The following is a 20,381-nucleotide window of genomic DNA, read 5'->3' as shown; positions in this document are numbered from 1 at the left end:
AGTGAAATATTATGTTATATTCAAAGGGAAACTATTCAATTTTTATTTCATTTCATTTTTAAACACCAAAAAGAGAAATAATCTATGCCTCGAAAAAGCTTAGGAATCAGTATCATAATCTGTGATATTGTATGCATATCCTTATGGAGTAAAGATTGACAACATGACAATGCCATTTTGAATAGGCTGTTCAATGCAGCGTTTTCAGTTCTTCCCTGGTAAGTTTTTGGTTGCATAACTGTTGTCAAATGAGTGTTTCATAAAAAAAAAAAAAAAAAAAAACTGGAATGTATATTAAAGAAGCAGTAAAATAACCTCTTCTTTTACCTTTGCTTCAGTTGGATCTGAACCGAAAAATTGGCTGATTTCAATGCAGTGAATAGAAAGTGACATTCTGATTGGTAAAAGAAACACAAGTACTATCATCACTGTGATGATAGCTTTTTGTATTTCATTGGTAAAAATGTGAAACAATTGACATAACACTTTAATTTTTCAAATCCAACTGTCAAATTATTCTATCTGGACAGTTTTAAGTGTTAATTACTGCAGAAACCTTGTTAATACTTACTCATCGAGGAATTGTATAATCTTCTGCCGGCTTTTCACATAAAATGTATTTGGAATGTCAATGTTTTCTCCCTCCAGTATCTGTTCAAAAGACAAATTATAATTACAAACTTGTTTTGCTATCTGACAAGTTTATCAGAAAGATTTTTATATTATATCCCAACCGGAAAAAGTCTGACATGCATGGTATCACAGTGCTCCATGGACATCCAGTTAGCAAACTACCTGTAAGTGCTGGCCAGATGTTCTATTGTCCAGTAGTATGTATTCATGTCCCTATGGGCATCTTGTTTCTATTAGACTTTGTTATGACCTTACAAGTCCCTATGGGCTTCTTAATTGTAAATGTAGACCTGCGAGAACTCTTTGGGTCTTTGGTTTATATTAGACCAAATGTGAACTTAGAGGGCCCCATGGGCCTATTTTGTTTAGTGATGACCTCAGAAGACCTTTTAGGCCTGTTTGTCTTTGGCTTAGTGATGTTTTGAGATTGTCCACATATGCCTCTTGTTTGAATAAGACCAAGTAATGACTTGGGAAAGCCACATGGGCTTGTTTGTATTTGACTATGTGATGAATTCAGAGAGCCCTAAGGTCATCTTATTTATATTAAGCTAAATGATGATGTCAGAGGGCCCAATGGGCCTCTTGTTTGTATTAGATCAATCAATGACTTGGGGGAGCACCATGGGCTTCTTGTTTGTATTTGATTAAATGGTGACCTCAAAGGACCTTTCAGACATCTTATCTGTACTTAAAACTAAGTAATAACTTGAAAGGGCCCTATGGGCCTCTTGTATGTATTTGACAAAGTGATGACCTCAGAGGACCTTTTGGGCCTCTTGTATGTATTTGACAAAGTGATGACCTCAGAGGACCTGTTTGGCCTCTTGTATGTATTTCAGTAAGTGATGACCTCAGAGGACCTTTTGGGCCTCTTGTTGGTATTTGAGTAAGTGATAACCTCAGAGGACCTTTTGAGCCTCTTGTATGTATTTGAGTAAGTGATAACCTCAGAGGACCTTTTGGGCCTCTTGTATGTATTTGAGTAAGTGATAACATCAGAGGACCTGTTTGGCCTCTTGTATGTATTTGAGTAAGTGATAACCTCAGAGGACCTTTTGGGCCTCTTGTTTGTATTTGAGTAAGTGATAACCACAGAGGACCTTTTGGGCCTCTTGTTTGTATTTGAGTAAGTGATAACCTCAGAGGACCTGTTTGGCCTCTTGTATGTATTTGAGTAAGTGATAACTTGAAAGGGCCCTATGGGTCTCTTGTATGTATTTAAATAAGTGATGACCTCAGAGAACCTTTTGGGCCTCTTGTTTGTATTTGAGTAAGTGATAACCTCAGAGGACCATTTGGGCCTCTTGTTTATATTTGAGTAAGTGATAACTTGAAAGGGCCCTATGGGCCTCTTGTATGTATTTGAGTAAGTGATAACTTGAAAGGGCCCTATGGGTCTCTTGTATGTATTTAAGTAAGTGATGACCTCAGAGAACCTTTTGGGCCTCTTGTTTGTATTTGAGTAAGTGATAACCTCAGAGGACCTTTTGGGCCTCTTGTTTATATTTGAGTAAGTGATAACTTGAAAGGGCCCTATGGGCCTCTTGTATGTATTTGAGTAAGTGATAACTTGAAAGGGCCCTATGGGTCTCTTGTATGTATTTAAGTAAGTAATGACCTCAGAGGACCTTTTGGGCCTCTTGTATGTATTTGAGTAAGTGATAACCTCAGAGGACCTTTTGGGTCTCTTGTATGTATTTAAGTAAGTAATGACCTCAGAGGACCTTTTGGGCCTCTTGTATGTATTGAGCAAGTGATGACTTTAGAGGGCACTTATAATGGGCCTCTTGTTTGCAGAAAACTTGTTTGTATTAGATCATGTATGACCTGACAATCATTTGTAGTGCCCATTTCAAAGTTAAAAGTCAGAATAACATGGTAGGAAAAAAGATGCACAACACAGAATGTTATAGAATGATGTTTAGTACAATACAGGGTATCAAATAAAAAACAAATTGAAAAGAATAAAATGACTTTAAAAATGATAATTAACCAAAATAGAACGGATCATTTCAGCTAGGTCATCATATTTTAAACTTAATTACATTTACTAATTAGTTTAGTTGCACAGATTGCTCCTAGTGTTCACATGCAAGGTTTAATATTAGATAATATTAGTTTTTATCAGAATCTACCATGTAACTCTTGTTTAATTAACTAATTTGAATGTGCAGCAGACTATTCCCTTGCATGCATATATTTTTTTTCCTTGGGATTTTTGCAAGTTTGATGAAATAAGTTGTCCCTTCCTTTTTTTTTCTCAGATTAACAAATAAGTACACTGTAGTTCATGCTATATAAACCCATACATTGCCATTTTGTAGATCTATACCCCTCATAAATTTGCCAAAAGTTTACTGATTTATGGTATCAGAGAAAGGATGTTGAGTATAATAATGAGCCGAGTGTTGTACAAGCTAACATACCCAGCGTATACACTTGTCATTCCGGTCCATAATCTACAACGCAAATAAACAAAATAAAACAACAAAAAAGTGCACCATGCAAAACAAAATACACTAAAAATAAACAACAATTATACTACAGCAAATGTCTACTTGTTCACTACAACATATATTCTACATCCTGGGTATGATTCTTACTATGTCGTACAATGTGATCAACACAAGAAATTCTGCACATGATTGTCACATGACATTCTACAGATCATGTGGTTACAAAATCATATGATTGTCACATGACATTCTGCAGATCATGTGATTACAAAATCCTGATTGTCACATGACATTCTACAGATAATGTGATTACAAAATCCTGATTGTCACATGACATTCTACAGATCATGTGGTTACAAAATCATATGATTGTCACATGACATTCTGCAGATCATGTGATTACAAAATCCTGATTGTCACATGACATTCTACAGATAATGTGATTACAAAATCCTGATTGTCACATGACAGTCTACAGATCATTTGTTTACAAAATCATATGATTGTCACATGACATTCTACAGATCATTTGTTTACAAAATCATATGATTGTCACATGACATTCAAGAGTGAGTTGAAGCATTTTTAACTAAAAGCTAATAATCACAATACAAACTATCATAATGAATGCTGTTTTCTAGTCATCAATCAATCTTATATAGTTATATCAATCTGAACAAAAGATAATCCTCTTAGCGATATAGTATCGTCAACCTGCACTGATCAAATACAAATGTATCTATTCATACAGTTAATCAAAATGAAGGGTGAAAAGGTGCTTTATGGGTTTACCAAGTAAAAAGACTTAATAATCAATTTATTCAGCTAACATTCTATGCAATGTTTATGCATAATTTTATTGTATTCAGTGAAATTTTTAATTCTTATGAAATGTACATGCATGAAATATCAGGTGATCCTAGCTATTTTTATGACTATAAAAGAACATGATATTATCTTACATCATTGTCCTGACAGTGAGGTACGTTGGTAATATTGCTTAACGGATACAGGATTAAAGCCTTTGTAGAGGGATACAGGATTAAAGCCTCTGTAGAGGGTTACAGGATTAAAGCCTTTGTAGAGGGATACAGGATTAAAGCCTTTGTAGAGGGATACAGGATTTAAGCCTTTGTAGAGGGATACAGGATTAAAGCCTTTGTAGAGGGATACAGGATTAAAGCCTTTGTAGAGGGATACAGGATTAAAGCCTTTGTAGAGGGATACAGGATTAAGCCTTTGTAGAGGGATACAGGATTTAAGCCTTTGTAGAGGGATACATGATTAAAGCCTTTGTAGAGGGATACAGGATTAAAGCCTTTGTAGAGGGATACAGGATTAAAGCCTTTGTAGAGGGATACAGGATTAAAGCCTGTGTAGAGGGATACAGGATTTAAGCCTGTGTAGAGGGATACAGGATTTAAGCCTGTGTAGAGGGATACAGGATTAAAGCCTTTGTAGAGGGATACAGGATTAAAGCCTTTGTAGACTTTCTTATACCGATACCTTTGTTTTATATACCAATACATCGTCATAAACCAAAGTCTGACTAAGAAAATCAGAACAATGGACATGTTATGGGGTAATATTGATGATACAGGAGGGGATCATAACCTTAACATTTGTGGCTATACAGCTGTAGTAATAATCTTGACAATGGTGGCTATATGGCTGTAGTAATGACCTTGACAATTGTGGCTATATGGCGGTAGTAGTAATATTGACAATGGTGGCTATATAGCGGTAGTAGTAACCTTGACAATGGTGGCTATATGGCAGTAGTAGTAACCTTGACAATGGTGGCTATATGGCGGTAGTAGTAACCTTGACAATGGTGGCTATATAGCAGTAGTAGTAACCTTGACAATGGTGGCTATATGGCGGTAGTAGTAACTAGGACAACGGTGGCTATATGGCGGTAGTAGTAACCTTGACATTGGTGGCTATATAGCTATATAGTAACAACCTTGACAATGGTGGTTATATGGCAGTAGTAGTAACCTTGACAATGGTGGCTATATAGCGGTTGTAGTAACCTTGACAATGGTGGCTATATAGCAGTTGTAGTAACCTTGACAATGGTGGCTATATAGCGGTAGTGGTAACTTTGACAATGGTGGCTATATGGCAGTAGTAGTAACCTTGACAATGGTGGCTATATGGTGGTGACCTTGAGAATGGTATTTATATGATAGTGACCTTGAGAATGTGACATTGTATACTTACCTCCAAACCCTCCATATCCAGCTGGGCTTTGATGCGAAAACTTCCCAGTATTTGCTCACAACAAATCAACATGAGGTCGTTGAACTGTAAAAACAAAACTTGTTAGTCAAGAAATATCCTGCTGAAGATCATGACATCTAAAACTTCCTCATAAAATGAAAAGAATCAGTAATTTATCATATTCTGATTTGCGTCTATCAGTTAGATTGATGAAAATGATAAAATAGTAAAATCCTGATGTTGTTAGATAAGAGATTCCAGAGGGATCTTAACGTCCACCATTGACTGAGTGGTTCTATCTATGACTGACATTTTCTCTAAGAACTTTCTATGATTTAGAAATTGTAATCCTAAACTTCTACTGTCATCCATTTTGTTTTCTGGATCAGACTCAAAATTAAATGGGCCCAACAATGGAAGAAGGGGAACCTACACATTAATTTTGAGAAAAATTCTTCCAGTATTCTCAAAAAACAGCGATAACAAACTTCAACTTTCAAAATCAAAGAAGGCTGCCTGGTGGCCATTTTGTTTTCTGGATCAGACTGAAAATCAAATGAGCACAGATAGAGACCAAGGGGAACCTATATATGAAGTTGGAGAAAAATCCTCCCAGTACTTCTCAAGAACAGCAATAACAAGGAGTGTTTTATGGATGGACAGACCATGGACAACAGAAGAGAATGGTGGGCTTAAAATATACGACTAAAACAACACAATTAATGTCCATTCAATGTAAAATTCATTCCAACATTTTCTGTAAATAAACTGAGATAATTTATTTTAGGAAGCAATCCCACAATCCAAATTTGCATATTGAAAGCATCAATTATATAGTACAATTACTTGAAAATATCTTTAGTAGCCAAATTCCACAGTGGCGACAATTAACTTCAGATCTGAGCCATGATCAAACTGGGATGAATAATCAATACTTTTTAGTTTCATGTAATTCACAACATTCCTTCACAGAAGTCTTTGTGTAGATGATGAGGATGATGAGGATGATGATGATAGCAGTGATCCCTACAAATCGTCTTTGCTTCGTTACCATCACAAAAACTTCAAATATTGAATTGACAAAAACGTTTAGTTAATTAAGCTAATCACTGCTTTTTGCTGGTAACACTGTCACCCTTGTAGTGCTTAAGCAATGCTTTATGGCATTTGTGCTTGTTTGGTTGAACCACAGAAATCTAGTAATGAGCAATAAAAATTTTCTTGTACAAATGAGGAAATCGATGAATCTGCTATACTGAATGTATTCCCCAAGTCATTTAGGCCAAAGTAACAGGAAGAAATCACAGACGCAAAACAAAATAAAATCAAATAACTGTCACTAAGACCGAAGTCATTGAGCTCGCTTCTCCTCAGAACAAATTAAACATTCTAAAGTAACAACTATAATTGTCAATTCAAAATGAAGCTGATTTGTAATCAAAATTTAATTGTCTTCGTCTTCAAAGCACACTATAACATTGCTTTAATTGAAAAACTCTGTTTACTCTCAAGCCCTAGAGCAGCATTTAAGCTTAGACCTGACCCACTTCAATGAGGTGCATGTCTAAATATCATATCCCAAGGGTATAGAAGGGTAAATGAGTCACAGTATCCCTATCCAATTATTAATATTGATGGAACATAACTCTCTTTATGTCTGAGAAAAATCAATTTATTTTGAGGTTGTAATAAAACGTGTGATGTTTTGATGAAACATATGGTATAACATCCTCTGAAGTTCTGATGTGAAAATATTTTTGATACAATCATGGTATGACAAATTATTTCATTGTGACCTTATGGATGATTACTTCAATGTGACCTTGGGTATGAGTAATTATTTCATTGTGACCTTGGGTGTGACAGATTATACCATTGTGACCTTATGGATGTTTATTTCATTGTGACCTTTGGTATGAGTGATTATTTCATTGTGACCTTGGGTGTGACAGATTATACCATTGTGACCTTAGATGAGACAGATTGTTTCATTATGACCTTGGGTGTGAGTGATTATTTCATTGTAACCTTTGGTGCGAGTGATTATTTCATTGTGACCTTGGATGAGACAGATTATTTCATTGTGACCTTAGATGAGACAGATTATTTCATTGTGACCTTGGGTGTGAATGATTATTTCATTGTGACCTTTGGTGTAAGGGATTATTTCATTGTGACCTTTGGTGTGAGTGATTATTTCATTGTGACCTTGGATGAGACAGATTATTTCATTGTGACCTTGGGTAAGACAGATTATTTCATTGTGACTTGGATGAGACAGATTATTTCATTGTGACCTTTGGTGTGAGTGATTATTTCATTGTAACCTTTGGTGTGAGTGATTATTTCATTGGGACCTTGGATGAGACAGATTATTTCATTGTGACCTTGGATGAGACAGATTATTTCATTGTGACCTTGGATGAGACAGATTATTTCATTGTGACCTTAGATGAGACAGATTATTTCATTATGACCTTGGGTGTAAGTGATTATTTCATTGTGACCTTTGGTGTAAGGGATTATTTCATTGTGATCTTTGGTGTAAGGGATTATTTCATTGTGACCTTTGGTGTGAGTGATTATTTCATTGTGACCCTGGATGTGAAAGATTATTTCATTATGACCTTAGATGAGACAAATTATTTCATTGTGACCTTTGGTGTAAGGGATTATTTCATTGTGATCTTTGGTGTGAGTGATTATTTCATTGTGAACTTGGTGTGAGTGATTATTTCATTGTGACCTTAGATGAGACAAATTATTTCATTGCGACCTTAGATGAGACAAATTATTTCATTGTGACCTTTGGTGTGAGTAATTATTTCATTGTGACCTTTGGTGTGAGTGATTATTTCATTGTGACCTTAGATGAGACAAATTATTTCATTGTGACCTTGGATGAGACAGATTTGTTCATTATGTGTGATTTTAAAAGAGCTTGAATGATGTGACTGTGTGTGTGTCCAATAGTTGAGCAGACACTTACCAGAAACACATAACGGTCCAGCCTCTCCCCACCCCTCGCAGAGATCTTGGTGATACGACCCTCTCTTACAAGCTCTCGGGTGGGACTGATCAGGTCAATTGCAGCACCAAACTTTTCGTTAATTTCCAGTAATTTGTGGAACTTCTCCTATAGAAAAACATATTTAGGTATTAACATACAGTAATTCTCTCTCTGGATGTGACTTGATCAAAGTATCATGTACACTTGTATTACATATTATATAGTAGACTGATCAACATGAACTTCCAGAATATTACATCATGTTCCATTTCCAATGAGCTGGAAATGATATGGAAATGAGATGTAAATGATATTACATCGCTTTCTCATTCTTAAAAAAATCAGACTTGTCATAAAGGTTGCACTCTTAAAATTGTGTCATAAAAGATAGCTCATATAAGATCCTTGGTATATAACTAACTTCAGGACTATTGATTTGTTTACATTTACCATACACAGAATTGAGTGTACAATGATTAATTCTTACAATTTAAGTTAATAAATGCAATTTTAGAGGACAAATTCAGCAAGAAAACTTTTACTTACAATTTTCTTCATAGCTTCATTGGAATGACTAGCTGCCTTAGTAACAAGCTCCAGGGCCACTACAAACAAAATATTAAAACTGTCCTTTATAAGTTAAATGTTGTAATTATCCTACAATAAGCCCAGGGAGCCAGCTCATACAGTCTTAAAAGTTGATGGATTTATTGCAGAGCATGGTATGTCCTGATATTTCTACTATAATTGACTGGGTGAGCTTTTACTAGACATGGGCTGATTGTCTTCAGCATTTTGTTTATCATGGGAAATCGATCCTTAAGTAAATACATACTAGATCTACATTCAGGATTTTCTTCATCTGAATTTCGCTAGATAAATATCAACTTAAGAGTACCTTCAGCATTTTTTTATCAGGGAAATCCTTAAGTTAATACAAAGTAAATCTACATTCAGCATTTTGTTCATCTGAAACCCCCCAGATAAATATAAACTTAAGAGTACCTTCAGCATTTTCTTTATCAGGTGAATCCTCGGGTAAATGTTTCAGGTAATCTGCAAATAATAACATAGTGTTGTTAATATAATTATACAAAATGGTCTTCTTATCAATTGATATGAAGTTCAAATTTTTGAAAGTTTACTTTAAAGCAAGGAAGAGGTGCTGCTACATGTACAATACTGTAAACATTTTCTGTATCTAATTGGTAATCCAGTTGCACTAAAAACACTAAAGTAATTTTAATTTGCTAATGAAACAACTTATTGCATTTATCTGTTAAAATTTTATAATTCATTAAAATTTGGATGTCAAAAAAGTATTTTACAGCATTAAAGGTATATAATTGTCATTAAGAAATCTACTTTATTACTTTTTAACCAGTGAAATATCAAAAATTATTCATTCTTTAAAAGTGATATTTTTCACAAGTGAAAAAAATATCACTTTTTCTGATTTGACCAATCAGAACACTGCTTACAAATGACATAGGGAAAAAATAAGATTTGCATATAGCTCTCTGTCATGTTATGTGACATCATAATGAAAGATAGAATATGTCATAATGTCACGATTTGGTGTATATTTGTGAGCTGATGACAGGGGACTGCAATAAATTCTGGGAGAGATTGAGCTGCCTTGGTATATTTTACTTTAAAATCTAATAAACAGAATATCTAACAGTACCTTCAGTAATACCAAATAAATTTCACTCATGTGGCTAATATTTTGATATTACTGAAGACACTGTTAGATATCATCTATTCATTTGGTGATACAGTAGCCAAAAATGAAATATTTTCAATTTAACTACAATATATGTGTATGAAATGTTAAAATTATGTGAGATGAAAAAAATACAAGTATGTTGATGTGCTGAATTGTGATTTTGACTTTTTAACAAATTCACCAAAATGCTGGCACATTTATTCTCTCAAAACACACTGTCAATGAAAGTTATTTTTAGAATAAAGAATACCACTTAGTGTCAGGTGTTTCTAAGATGATAAATTCCACCACTATTTCCATAAATTTTAATGATCAATTAATGGAAAAAAGATAGTCAACCACTGTGTGACTGCTATTGTGGACAGGGTGAATAGAGCGGAGCTAATCAGGGAGTCCGATCTCCGGCTGACAGATGGCAGGCCAAGGAGGGTGATTATTGATGTAGCTCTATGCCAGCTGATCTCAGAACGAGTCTCCAGACAGGAGTCCATCAAAGATAGGAATGGTTGCACTATGCAGGCTCATATTTTGTCCCCAATTACATGACATTTTTTGTGGAAAAGCACATACACAACTATCTGCCAAGCAGAATGGTAGGGGGGATAACTCTGGATGTTGGCTCAGTTTTGGACCAAAATTATAGAATATGTTATCAGAATTTCACAGTGGGAAATTATCCTCAAATACATAACAATAGACATTTAAAACAGCTCAGTTTTGAAGCGAAACTATAGAATATATGATCAGAATTTCACAGTGAGAAATTATCCTCAAATACATAACAATAGACATTTAAAACAGCTCAGTTTTGAAGCGAAACTATAGAATATGTGATCAGAATTTCACAGTGAGAAATTATCCTCAAATACATAACAATAGACATTTAAAACAAAGTAGGTGATATCATTGTGATGTTTTAGGAGGAGCTATTGTAATGATTGAGTAATCATAAGTGTGAGTGGGTTTTACCTTGTAGGAGTAGCTGGTAACGAGGTACCCTCTGGACTGGGTCCAACATATGATGCTGCAATGTCAGGCTGCCACACTCTGGAGTTTTCTGTTGAAAAAGACAGTTACAAACTCACAAATATTTTATTCACACTCCATATTTCTTAAAATATAGAAAAAGGTATTGCATTTGAATGAACGTATTCTGAGTTGAAGGTTTATAAACCTACATTGTAAGGACCAGTATATTATATACATTTTGTATATGTAATGTATATCATTATGTTATTGTATGTACTATAAATGTATTATCATTATTGAATAATGATATAATTTTAAGTGAAATGAAATGTTTAATTCCAGAAAGTTAAGGAGTTACACAAATAGATAGTTCATGCAGCTGGATAGACTATTTAAATTTTTTTGCATTAAGCAATTTTGACCTAATCAGAAATATCTTTTTTTGTTTTAAATGTCCCCTTTGTAATGTTCAGATTTATGTCAGAAGGACTGTTTTCTGGCTTGTGTACATGTTAATTTGTATAACCAGAGTCAGGATTATGTATGAAACATATTGATAGCACTTAATTTACCTAATAAAGGCAAAGGTGTCAAATGGTATCAAATTTTGTTATGGTTCTCCAAAAGAAATTACTTGGAAAAAGTTTACAAATGAGTAAAAAATGACAAAAGATACCCTACCATGCCATACACCATATAAAAATAAATTTTGTAATCAAGAGAAATTTTAATCTAAACAAAAATATTTTAGAATATAATAAATTGCAGATGTACCTGTATTTCCTGCATGATTGCTGCAAATCTGGAAGATTTCTCGGACCAAGCATTAATCAGGTTCATGGCATGGTCAAAATTTTTAACATACTCTGTATAAAGCTTCAAAAATGGAGCATTGCTCCGCATCAGGTCTCCAATTTTTGGTAAAGATTCCCTGTAAAATAAATTGAGAAAGATATTCATGAAAACGTGCATCAGTACTCAGGTGACATAATGGGAGGGACATTAAAGTAGAGTTGGTTGTAAATTATTGTGATATTGGGAATTGTTCAGTAGGAAAGGAATGCAGAACAAGCGACATTACAAATACACATACATAACTGTATATAATACAATACATATATACAAAAGTAACTACGTTTTGATATAACTAACTCAAGTAATTTTAATGCATTAGTTCCGTCTCCTGGTGGGCCAATTTATCAAAGAGCTCCTTTTGAAGCTTTCTTGAAAATGTAAGTGCTACATAATTTTATCAAATTTAACCAATATTTTTGCCATTTATTATATCTTATTCTACAGGTCAGCCCATTTCCACTTGTATATTTGATTCCCCATCACCTTGGAACACTTCCTACCAAAGGTTAAATGTAGTCTGTACATGTGGTTCTTGAGAAAAAGCTTTTAAACAACATATTTATGGACAATTGTCAGCAAAGGATTTGAATACCTCACTTGGTCTATTGGGCAAGATGGAGCTAAATTGTGAAGAATTCCAGTTTGAATATAGCTGCCCTAATTCTATACTGTGCTTTTTATGTGGAGTTTTCAGAAGGTTGGCTAATCCAAGATATATTCAATCTGCTCTTTGTATTAGAATGGTCTTCAGGGAGAAGAGCATCTATGAGAAAAAGCCCTGAAATGTTTACCAGTTTTTCATCCTTGTTTCTAACTGGGGCAGTAAGAAATTGTTGTGGAACTGGTATATACTGGTTATGTTGGAAAACATCTGATTCATCACATCCAATGAAAGGAAATTATGTGTCTTGTTCTCCTCACGAACCCGAGCCTGGAAAATCTGAAAAAATAGTGACATCTTTATAGAATCCATGGATATTACGATCAATAATTCATCAATCAGAAAACAGGACACTACCGTATTTTACAGCAATTATGCCCCTCAATCTTTTTTCGTTATGGCATGGGACTTACTTGGGTCAAATATTGTAGTAGACGATTGCTTTAAGATAGCATATGGGTGAAATTTCTAGCAATAGTGTGTTGAGATTATGTAGTTCTTGTGTGTTGTTCACTGTATCTGTTTTGTACATACAAACTCCTAAAGGCTTGGCTCATCCTTGGTAATTATAGTCTATCAATGCATATTGGAGTTCAGCAAAAATGTTAACATATTAGATTTCATTGTTCTTTTATCATCCTATCCCCTATTTTGAGTCCAAATGTATGTCTTCAACTGAATTAAGTTCTTGAGTTTATACAGACAGAACTGTACTGGTATGTAAACAACAACATATTGATTAAAGATAGTCGGTTAGTAGCTCAGGAATTAATCAATATCTCCATCAAACAAATCACACAAATAAACCAAGCAGCACAACTCTATAATGAATCGATTTTGAGATGAACAATTGAAAGTATGGTTTCATTGAGTTTCATTGACAACTGATTTTGATTCATCATTAAATATCATGGCAGTATTTTTTTTACAATCCCACCGCTGCCACCAGCGCACCACAAAAATGTTCATAGATGAGAGTACCTAAATTTCAGCCACATTTAGCAAATCTGAAACCATTTTTTTCTTGGTGTAACTAACATATGCTATTATTTAAAAGCACAATGACAATGGTCAAAATCTATTTTAGTTAAACAGATGTTGCCCTGCCCTGTAACAATTTCACTTAAAAAGGGAATGGGCTTATATAACAAACAGTTAAAAAGTATTTGTGCATGGTTGGGCTTTACACCAGGCATGGGCTTTATACCAGACATGGGCTTTATACCAGACACAGGCTTTATACCAGACATGGGCTTTATACCAGACATGGGGTTAATACCAGACATTGGGTTAATACCAGACATTGGGGTTTATACCAGACACGGGGTTTATACCAGACATGGGCTTTATACCAGACATGGGGTTTATACCAGACATGGGGTTTACACCAGACATGGGCTTATTACCAGGCATGGGCTTTATACCAGACACGGGGTTTATAACAGACATTGGCTTTATACCAGACATGGGGTTTATACCAGACATGGGCTTTATACCAGACATGGGGTTATACCAGACACAGGGTTTATACCAGACACAGGGTTTATACCAGACATGGGGTTTATACCAGACATGGGCAGTATTACCAGACATGGACTTTATACCAGACATGGGGTTTGAATTACCAGACATGGGCTTTATACCAGACATGGGCTTATTGTGTTTTAAATATGGTAATGGTACTCAACATGTAATGTAAAGTCTCAAGAAATTAATTGTGATTGATTCTATATAAACCAAACAAACATCAGTCTGTGGGTACAAAGTGCTGGCAGCCGTGCATGTCCAATCTATCCCAATAACACATTAGCCAGAAACATGAGTCAAAGCTTTTAAAAGCAGCCATTTCATTTTGGTCCATAATCCACAAAAACATTTCCATTTATTCACATGCAATCTACTGGATACACTTCAGATGCCAGCTGATTTGGAAGAGCTGCCACAAATTTAAACAGAAGTGTCAAACTCAGAAGTTTCAACACTGCACAGAAACCTTAATCAATTTTATTCTAGGAAATTCTCCATCTTGTCCACACTAAATAGAATACCATATTTATCCCATTATAAGCCCAAGGATCCAACACATAAATTTGACTCAACAGAGCTGATGGGGCTGTATAGTAGGACAAGCAAATAGCATTTCTAGTGGTGAACTATAATAGTCATGGGTGGAATAACTAATGGCATGGACTTACTACTGAATACAAACAGCACAATCATCCTCAACATGAAAATGTCTCTGAATGTTTGATCTTATGAGCATGTGGCCTCTCTGATCACTGTATTCTTTATGGACATGTGTCACACAACTTCTAGTATTCCATCACGAAAAAGTAGTCTCGGTTGTCAATGATTTTTTCCAGTCATTGTCTGCTACCAGGCAGTTTATAAGAACGGCAATTGCCAAGAAACGAAACCTATGTGTAACGTGATGTATGTATGGGCAATTTTTAAGTGATAGAAATAAACACCAATTTACCCAGGTGATAAATGATAGAATAAAACACTTTGTCATGTAGGTTGCAAATCAAATGAATTGATAAGAAGTCTAATAGACTAAACGTTGGTTAAATATGTACAGAACATTAGAGTAAATCACCTCGTCTCATCGCCCAATAACCAATATTGATCCGAGGTCCAACAACATACACTAATGACTATAGATTTACAGTAAATCTACTTGGTCCAGACCCGATTGGTCATAATTAGCTATCACCTCTTCTGCCATAGCATCGGAGTCAGAATCAACACGGACACCAGAATTAGAGGTTAAGTACATCCCATCTACCGTATTTCTAATCATCAGTCAGACATGAGTATGCACCGCTACAGTCCTGTATATTTCTAGTCACTATAAAGCTTGGCGGATGTGCAGTATGCATTTCTGCTGTTCAGTTCTTTATATTTCGGGTGACATCAGCTTAACCAGACACGAAGGGAAATGTCACCAATAAGTGCCTGGATTTATATATAGAGAGAGTCCTTTTAACACATTTCAAATCTATTTCTGCATCTATATAGTGAAATTCCAAATATAGTTCTAATAGAAGTGTTTATTCCATTAACTATGTAAACTGGAATAATCAAAATGTAGAAAGCTACATCTCCTCGAATTTACCTTGGAGGGACAAGAATAATGTTACAGATCAAGGTTACATCACTCAGGACACTACATGGAATCTCTTACACAACCATCATCTAACAGAAAGGTTGTCCTTTAATGCTGCTTCAGTGCAACCTTTCAGATATTATATGAACAAGCAACCAAAGCAATATGTGTCCCTTACGGCTCCCACTACCTATTACACTGTAATGTTTATAAAAATAGCATGCCCTGTATGGTGTTAATTCAGGAAAATGAAAAGTCTACAACTAGCTAGTAATTTAGTAACTAATTTTAATGTAATAATTTACCTGATCAAGAAGGTAGAGTCGTGAGACATAAGCTTTTTCTGATAAAAGGAACCTAAATTTACCTGATCAAAAAGGTAGAACCGTGGCACATAGGCATTTTATGAACAAGTAACCTAAATTTACCTGATCAAGAAGGTAGAGTCGCGAGACGTAAGCCTTTTCTGTTTTGAAAAGTTCCTCTGCAATCCTATGCAGTTTACACTCAGGAGTGACACTATTATCACATGTCTGAAACAAACAAAAAACAAATGTGTATCATATATTCAAGAGGACAATAATATCTTGTAAGGCTAGGAACAACATCTTTGTTTTTCAAAATTGAAAACTAGAAATGTAAGCCACAATCTAGCTATTATACCCCCTGCTTTAAAACATTATTTTCATTATCATTAACAGGATTAGCGACTGCTGTATACTGTAACAGCCTTTCCGTGGATAAGGAAAGATATTTGTTCCTTGAAGCCAAGTATATTTTAGTTAAGTCTTAATCACTACTATAGTAAATAAGAGAAAAAATGATTCAAATCCAGGTCCCTCAAACTTTAGACTATTCATTTTGGTTGCTTAATCTTCATTATGAAAATCAGGGAACATTTTGAAGCTGGGTCACCTGATGCATTTATTGCCTCATGAATGTCTCCTTACATTTGTACTGCTTCATGAACAACCAGGGTCATTTTGAGGTGAATTTCATTGCATTAACTGGTAGCTAAATGAATATATCATTCAGGAATCCAATAGCATTTATCGGAGCATACAGTACTGTTTAAAATGTCTTGCTGAAGATCTTACTGGTGACATTATTGAAGTCTTTCAGATAGGGCTTGGATATACTTTGGTTACAAGGATAAACAAAAAAAGGGACATAATTCAAAATAGAGTAGGGAGCAATATCTTAGTATGTAACAATAGACATATGTTCCCATTACACAGTTAATATGGTCAGCAAGTTTAGTGAATTTTGATGAAATAAAAAAAAAAATTCTTCTGGCAAAATATATTTGAAACTCAGGAAACCATTGGACTACATAGAATTTGAATTTAATTAATATGTGTATGGAACTCATTATTACTATAATGAACATTGACAATAATGCCGTTCTATCCCTATATAGCAGTAATCAGTAAAACAAGAGGTCCAGTGGGCCTGTATAACTCACCTACTTCTAATGCAACCTTGAAGTTGATGTAGGTCATTTATGCAGATACTATTATCACTTTATTCAAATACCAAAGAAGGCAAGATTTATTCATTTAAATAAATTGTGTAGCCATTCATTCTAACATACAACTGGTCCAATATTAGGTCTCTGCATCTCTTGGTCACCAGAAATCATTGTTTAAAGATTTTAGTATATTTGACCACTGTGACCTTCAATGTAGGTAAAGGTCATTCATTTTAACAAACTTTGTATCCCTTTGTCCCAACAGGCTACAGGCTACTCCGCCTTCATTGTGACGAGACAATAAAAGTGTGACATCACTTTACTTACTTTGTCTAGGTCGTGGTCATCCTCCTGATTGTCTACATCGCTGTCCCAGTCACTGTACTCATCAAAACTCATGTCGGAGTCGGACCAGCTCGAGTCAAACAACTCTACCACATTTACCGTAGAGAACCCCACAGTGCTACAGTCCGAGGCAATGCCGGACTCGGCCTCCGTCCGATCCTGGCCATTAGAGATACTGTCTGATTGTGATGTTCCTCCGAACTCGGAAGATCGTAAACTATTTCTGGCACTGTTATCGGAGGTATCCAAGGAAGTAGCATTCCTTTCACGCCGGAGTCGTGGTGACCCCTGTGGTGTTCGAGGTCTATGTTTGTTTTTCAATAATTTGTTAGATTCATCAACACTATTAGAACATTCAAACCTCTGTTTCAACTCACGCACACTTTTTGTATTTTCTTTGTCCAGATTGGAATTTTTCTCACCACTAGGATCATTATGATTAATTTGTTCAACGACTGCTTTTACAAAACCTTTTTTCATAACTAGGTTACTAAATTTCTCGTCGCGCGAAAATGCACAACAGTGTTTCCTAGCCTTATCCGAGTAGCTAGGAAACAGAAAGATTTTCCCACCACTCCGAACAACAGTCCGACTCCTGTATATTCCTGGAGATGAGGGAGCAGAATAACTGTCTTTTGCACTATTCAGATTTTGAAAATCACGTAATCGTTTTTGCACTATACCACTTATATTTGGTGAACCAGGTACTGAACCATGAACACATCCAGTCGGAGAAAAATCGGAAGTAGATTCTAGAATAGATCCTTTTCCGGAATCACTTGAATTGCTAGTAGATGGTGCTACAGCTCTTTGTCCTCCAGATGCATCTGATTTTCTACTAAGTCTTCCTATAAGACAATCATCTTCATTTTCATCATCTTCGTCATCATCACCTTTTTCAAGTGATGTGCGAGTGTGAATCACTAATCCATTCTTTGATTTCCGTCCAGATTTCCGAGAAAAACTGACGTTACTGAACAGTCTGTCCAAGAACTTGGGTTTGCTTGGCGCTGTAAGGAGAAAAAGACAAAAATTAAATGTCCAATCATTCTAGATGGATCTACTGCAGAATTTTGGAAATGAAGATTACTGCAGATCTGAATAAAAGAATGTTAAAAAAAAGTAAGAAAAAAAAAAACAATAAAAAAAACAAGCAACAACAAGAAAATGAAACAAATGTGACAGAAATTCCTTTTAACAGCATTCTCAAGCGTTACATCAGGTATTTACAATTTAGCATTAATCATGACAAAGAGTAAAATTGTTTTACCATTCAGCCCTAATACAATGAAACTTTACTGAATGGCTACCACAACTGAGAAAATCACCATTTATTTAGATACTGTAGTCAACCTATGCACTTCCGTACCTTTGCTGGGAAGGATGGTGCATGCATGCACTTACATAAAGCTTGTTAAGGATTTGCCAATACAACCTAGAGTAATCTGGCCAAACACTGTTCCATGATGAGAAAAAGCACTATTTCTAAAAAAAACACCTTTCTTTTAAAAAAACCCCCACTCTGTTCTAGAGAAATAAAGAAAACTTATTTCTAGAGCAATTTCCTTTTCTTTATCAATTACATGTAACAGTCTTTCACAAGTATAAAGGAACCTTTATTTCTAAACCTTTTTATTTTCAATCCAGATTTAATAGGAACTTTTCCTTATTTTCAACCCAGTATGAACTTTTCCTTAACGACTTTATGAAGCATACAGGTTTTTTATTCAAGTTTGTAGCCTCGCTGTGAGAGATTATTAGATAAAAAATGGTATTTGGGTCTGTATGGTGTGTATAAGTGAATCGACTGGTCCAGATCAAAAACATACCTTAGGGTATAAGTATATCGGAGCAAGATTTTCTGAAGTCAGTAATTTTCAGTTGACTGTAATGATTACTGAGTCAGTTCCAGGTATCCCTGAGGTCTTAAGCGAATGAATGACATTACCTCAAGAGCCCCTCTCAACAGATTTTATATATATTTACACCATAGTAACATAATATCAAGTTCACCTGTACTGGTGGCAATTGCTCAAGGTTAAAGGGTCAAAGGTCACATTGACCCCTTCTGCACGGGATGAATTGTTCTGATCGCATTAATATCACCTACTGTTTCTGCAGTTAAAAGTCGCTTTTGCACATTTATTGTACAAATTGTGCAATATAGTATTTTTATTGAACGACACAGTTGTTTGGCAAATTGCCTTTGTTATGTAATAAGTGAAATTTATGAAATACAGGATCAACATTGTTTTTGGGTTAAATGTAAAATTGGCTTGTGATACACATGGATATTTTAGTTGATAGGATCTGCAGACAAAACTGATATGATGTTATGTAGATACATAAAACATCATTATCTAATATCAGGGAATGGTATGGATTTTTGTTTCCTAGTTTTACCTTATATCCTCACGAGAGATACAAACGTTGCAGACTATGGGGACGGAGGCCGGGGCACCATATAAACGTAGCAGACTATGGGGACGGAGGCCGGGCCACCACTCAGGGCATCTGTTTAAACATTCATCGCACGCTGTCTATTGCAGGAAGAGACCACTTGATGTTCTGTACATAATGTCGGAACACTCCAACATCTATAAACATAGCTCGTATGTGTCCGAACAGATACCTTGCCCTTTGAACTATGAATTTTATTATCATAGTCCATCCAAAGTTATATGGGGAAAAAAGTGTCATTGTGTTCCATGCTTTTTGAACTTTGAATTCCTCATCAGAGGAACATGGCTTAATCAACAGTCACTGTCCTTTGTAAATATTGTTTTATGGCTGTACTCATTTTGTTTAATATACAGCTGTACTGAGGAAGATTAGAGAGTTCAATGACTTAGATTTAGAAACTGATTACTTTGGTCAATGACTTCTTAAGAACTTGAGTAATAGAGAACTTCTA

At 35.2% G+C, this 20,381-nt stretch overlaps 1 protein-coding gene across 2 annotated transcripts in view; it reads right to left on the bottom strand.

Moving 5' to 3' along the window:
• Positions 1–20,381, bottom strand: part of LOC117330814 (FYVE, RhoGEF and PH domain-containing protein 2-like) — an 83,573-nt gene that overhangs the window by 12,297 nt on the left and 50,895 nt on the right. For both annotated transcript variants that reach the window (XM_033889315.1, XM_033889316.1), the window contains 11 exons: positions 17,450–18,477; positions 16,080–16,184; positions 12,673–12,821; positions 11,801–11,957; positions 11,027–11,114; positions 9,334–9,384; positions 8,875–8,933; positions 8,308–8,454; positions 5,319–5,402; positions 3,063–3,095; positions 572–651 (listed from right to left, as the gene is read on the bottom strand). In XM_033889315.1, coding sequence (XP_033745206.1) covers positions 572–651; positions 3,063–3,095; positions 5,319–5,402; positions 8,308–8,454; positions 8,875–8,933; positions 9,334–9,384; positions 11,027–11,114; positions 11,801–11,957; positions 12,673–12,821; positions 16,080–16,184; positions 17,450–18,477 — 1,981 coding nt within the window. The remainder of the gene's footprint in view (positions 1–571; positions 652–3,062; positions 3,096–5,318; positions 5,403–8,307; positions 8,455–8,874; positions 8,934–9,333; positions 9,385–11,026; positions 11,115–11,800; positions 11,958–12,672; positions 12,822–16,079; positions 16,185–17,449; positions 18,478–20,381) is intronic.

Source organism: Pecten maximus, chromosome 7, assembly GCF_902652985.1.
Source record: "Pecten maximus chromosome 7, xPecMax1.1, whole genome shotgun sequence".
NCBI lineage: Eukaryota > Metazoa > Mollusca > Bivalvia > Pectinida > Pectinidae > Pecten > Pecten maximus.
Note: the sequence above shows the minus strand (reverse complement) of the source record. Positions and strands in the feature narration are given on the sequence as shown.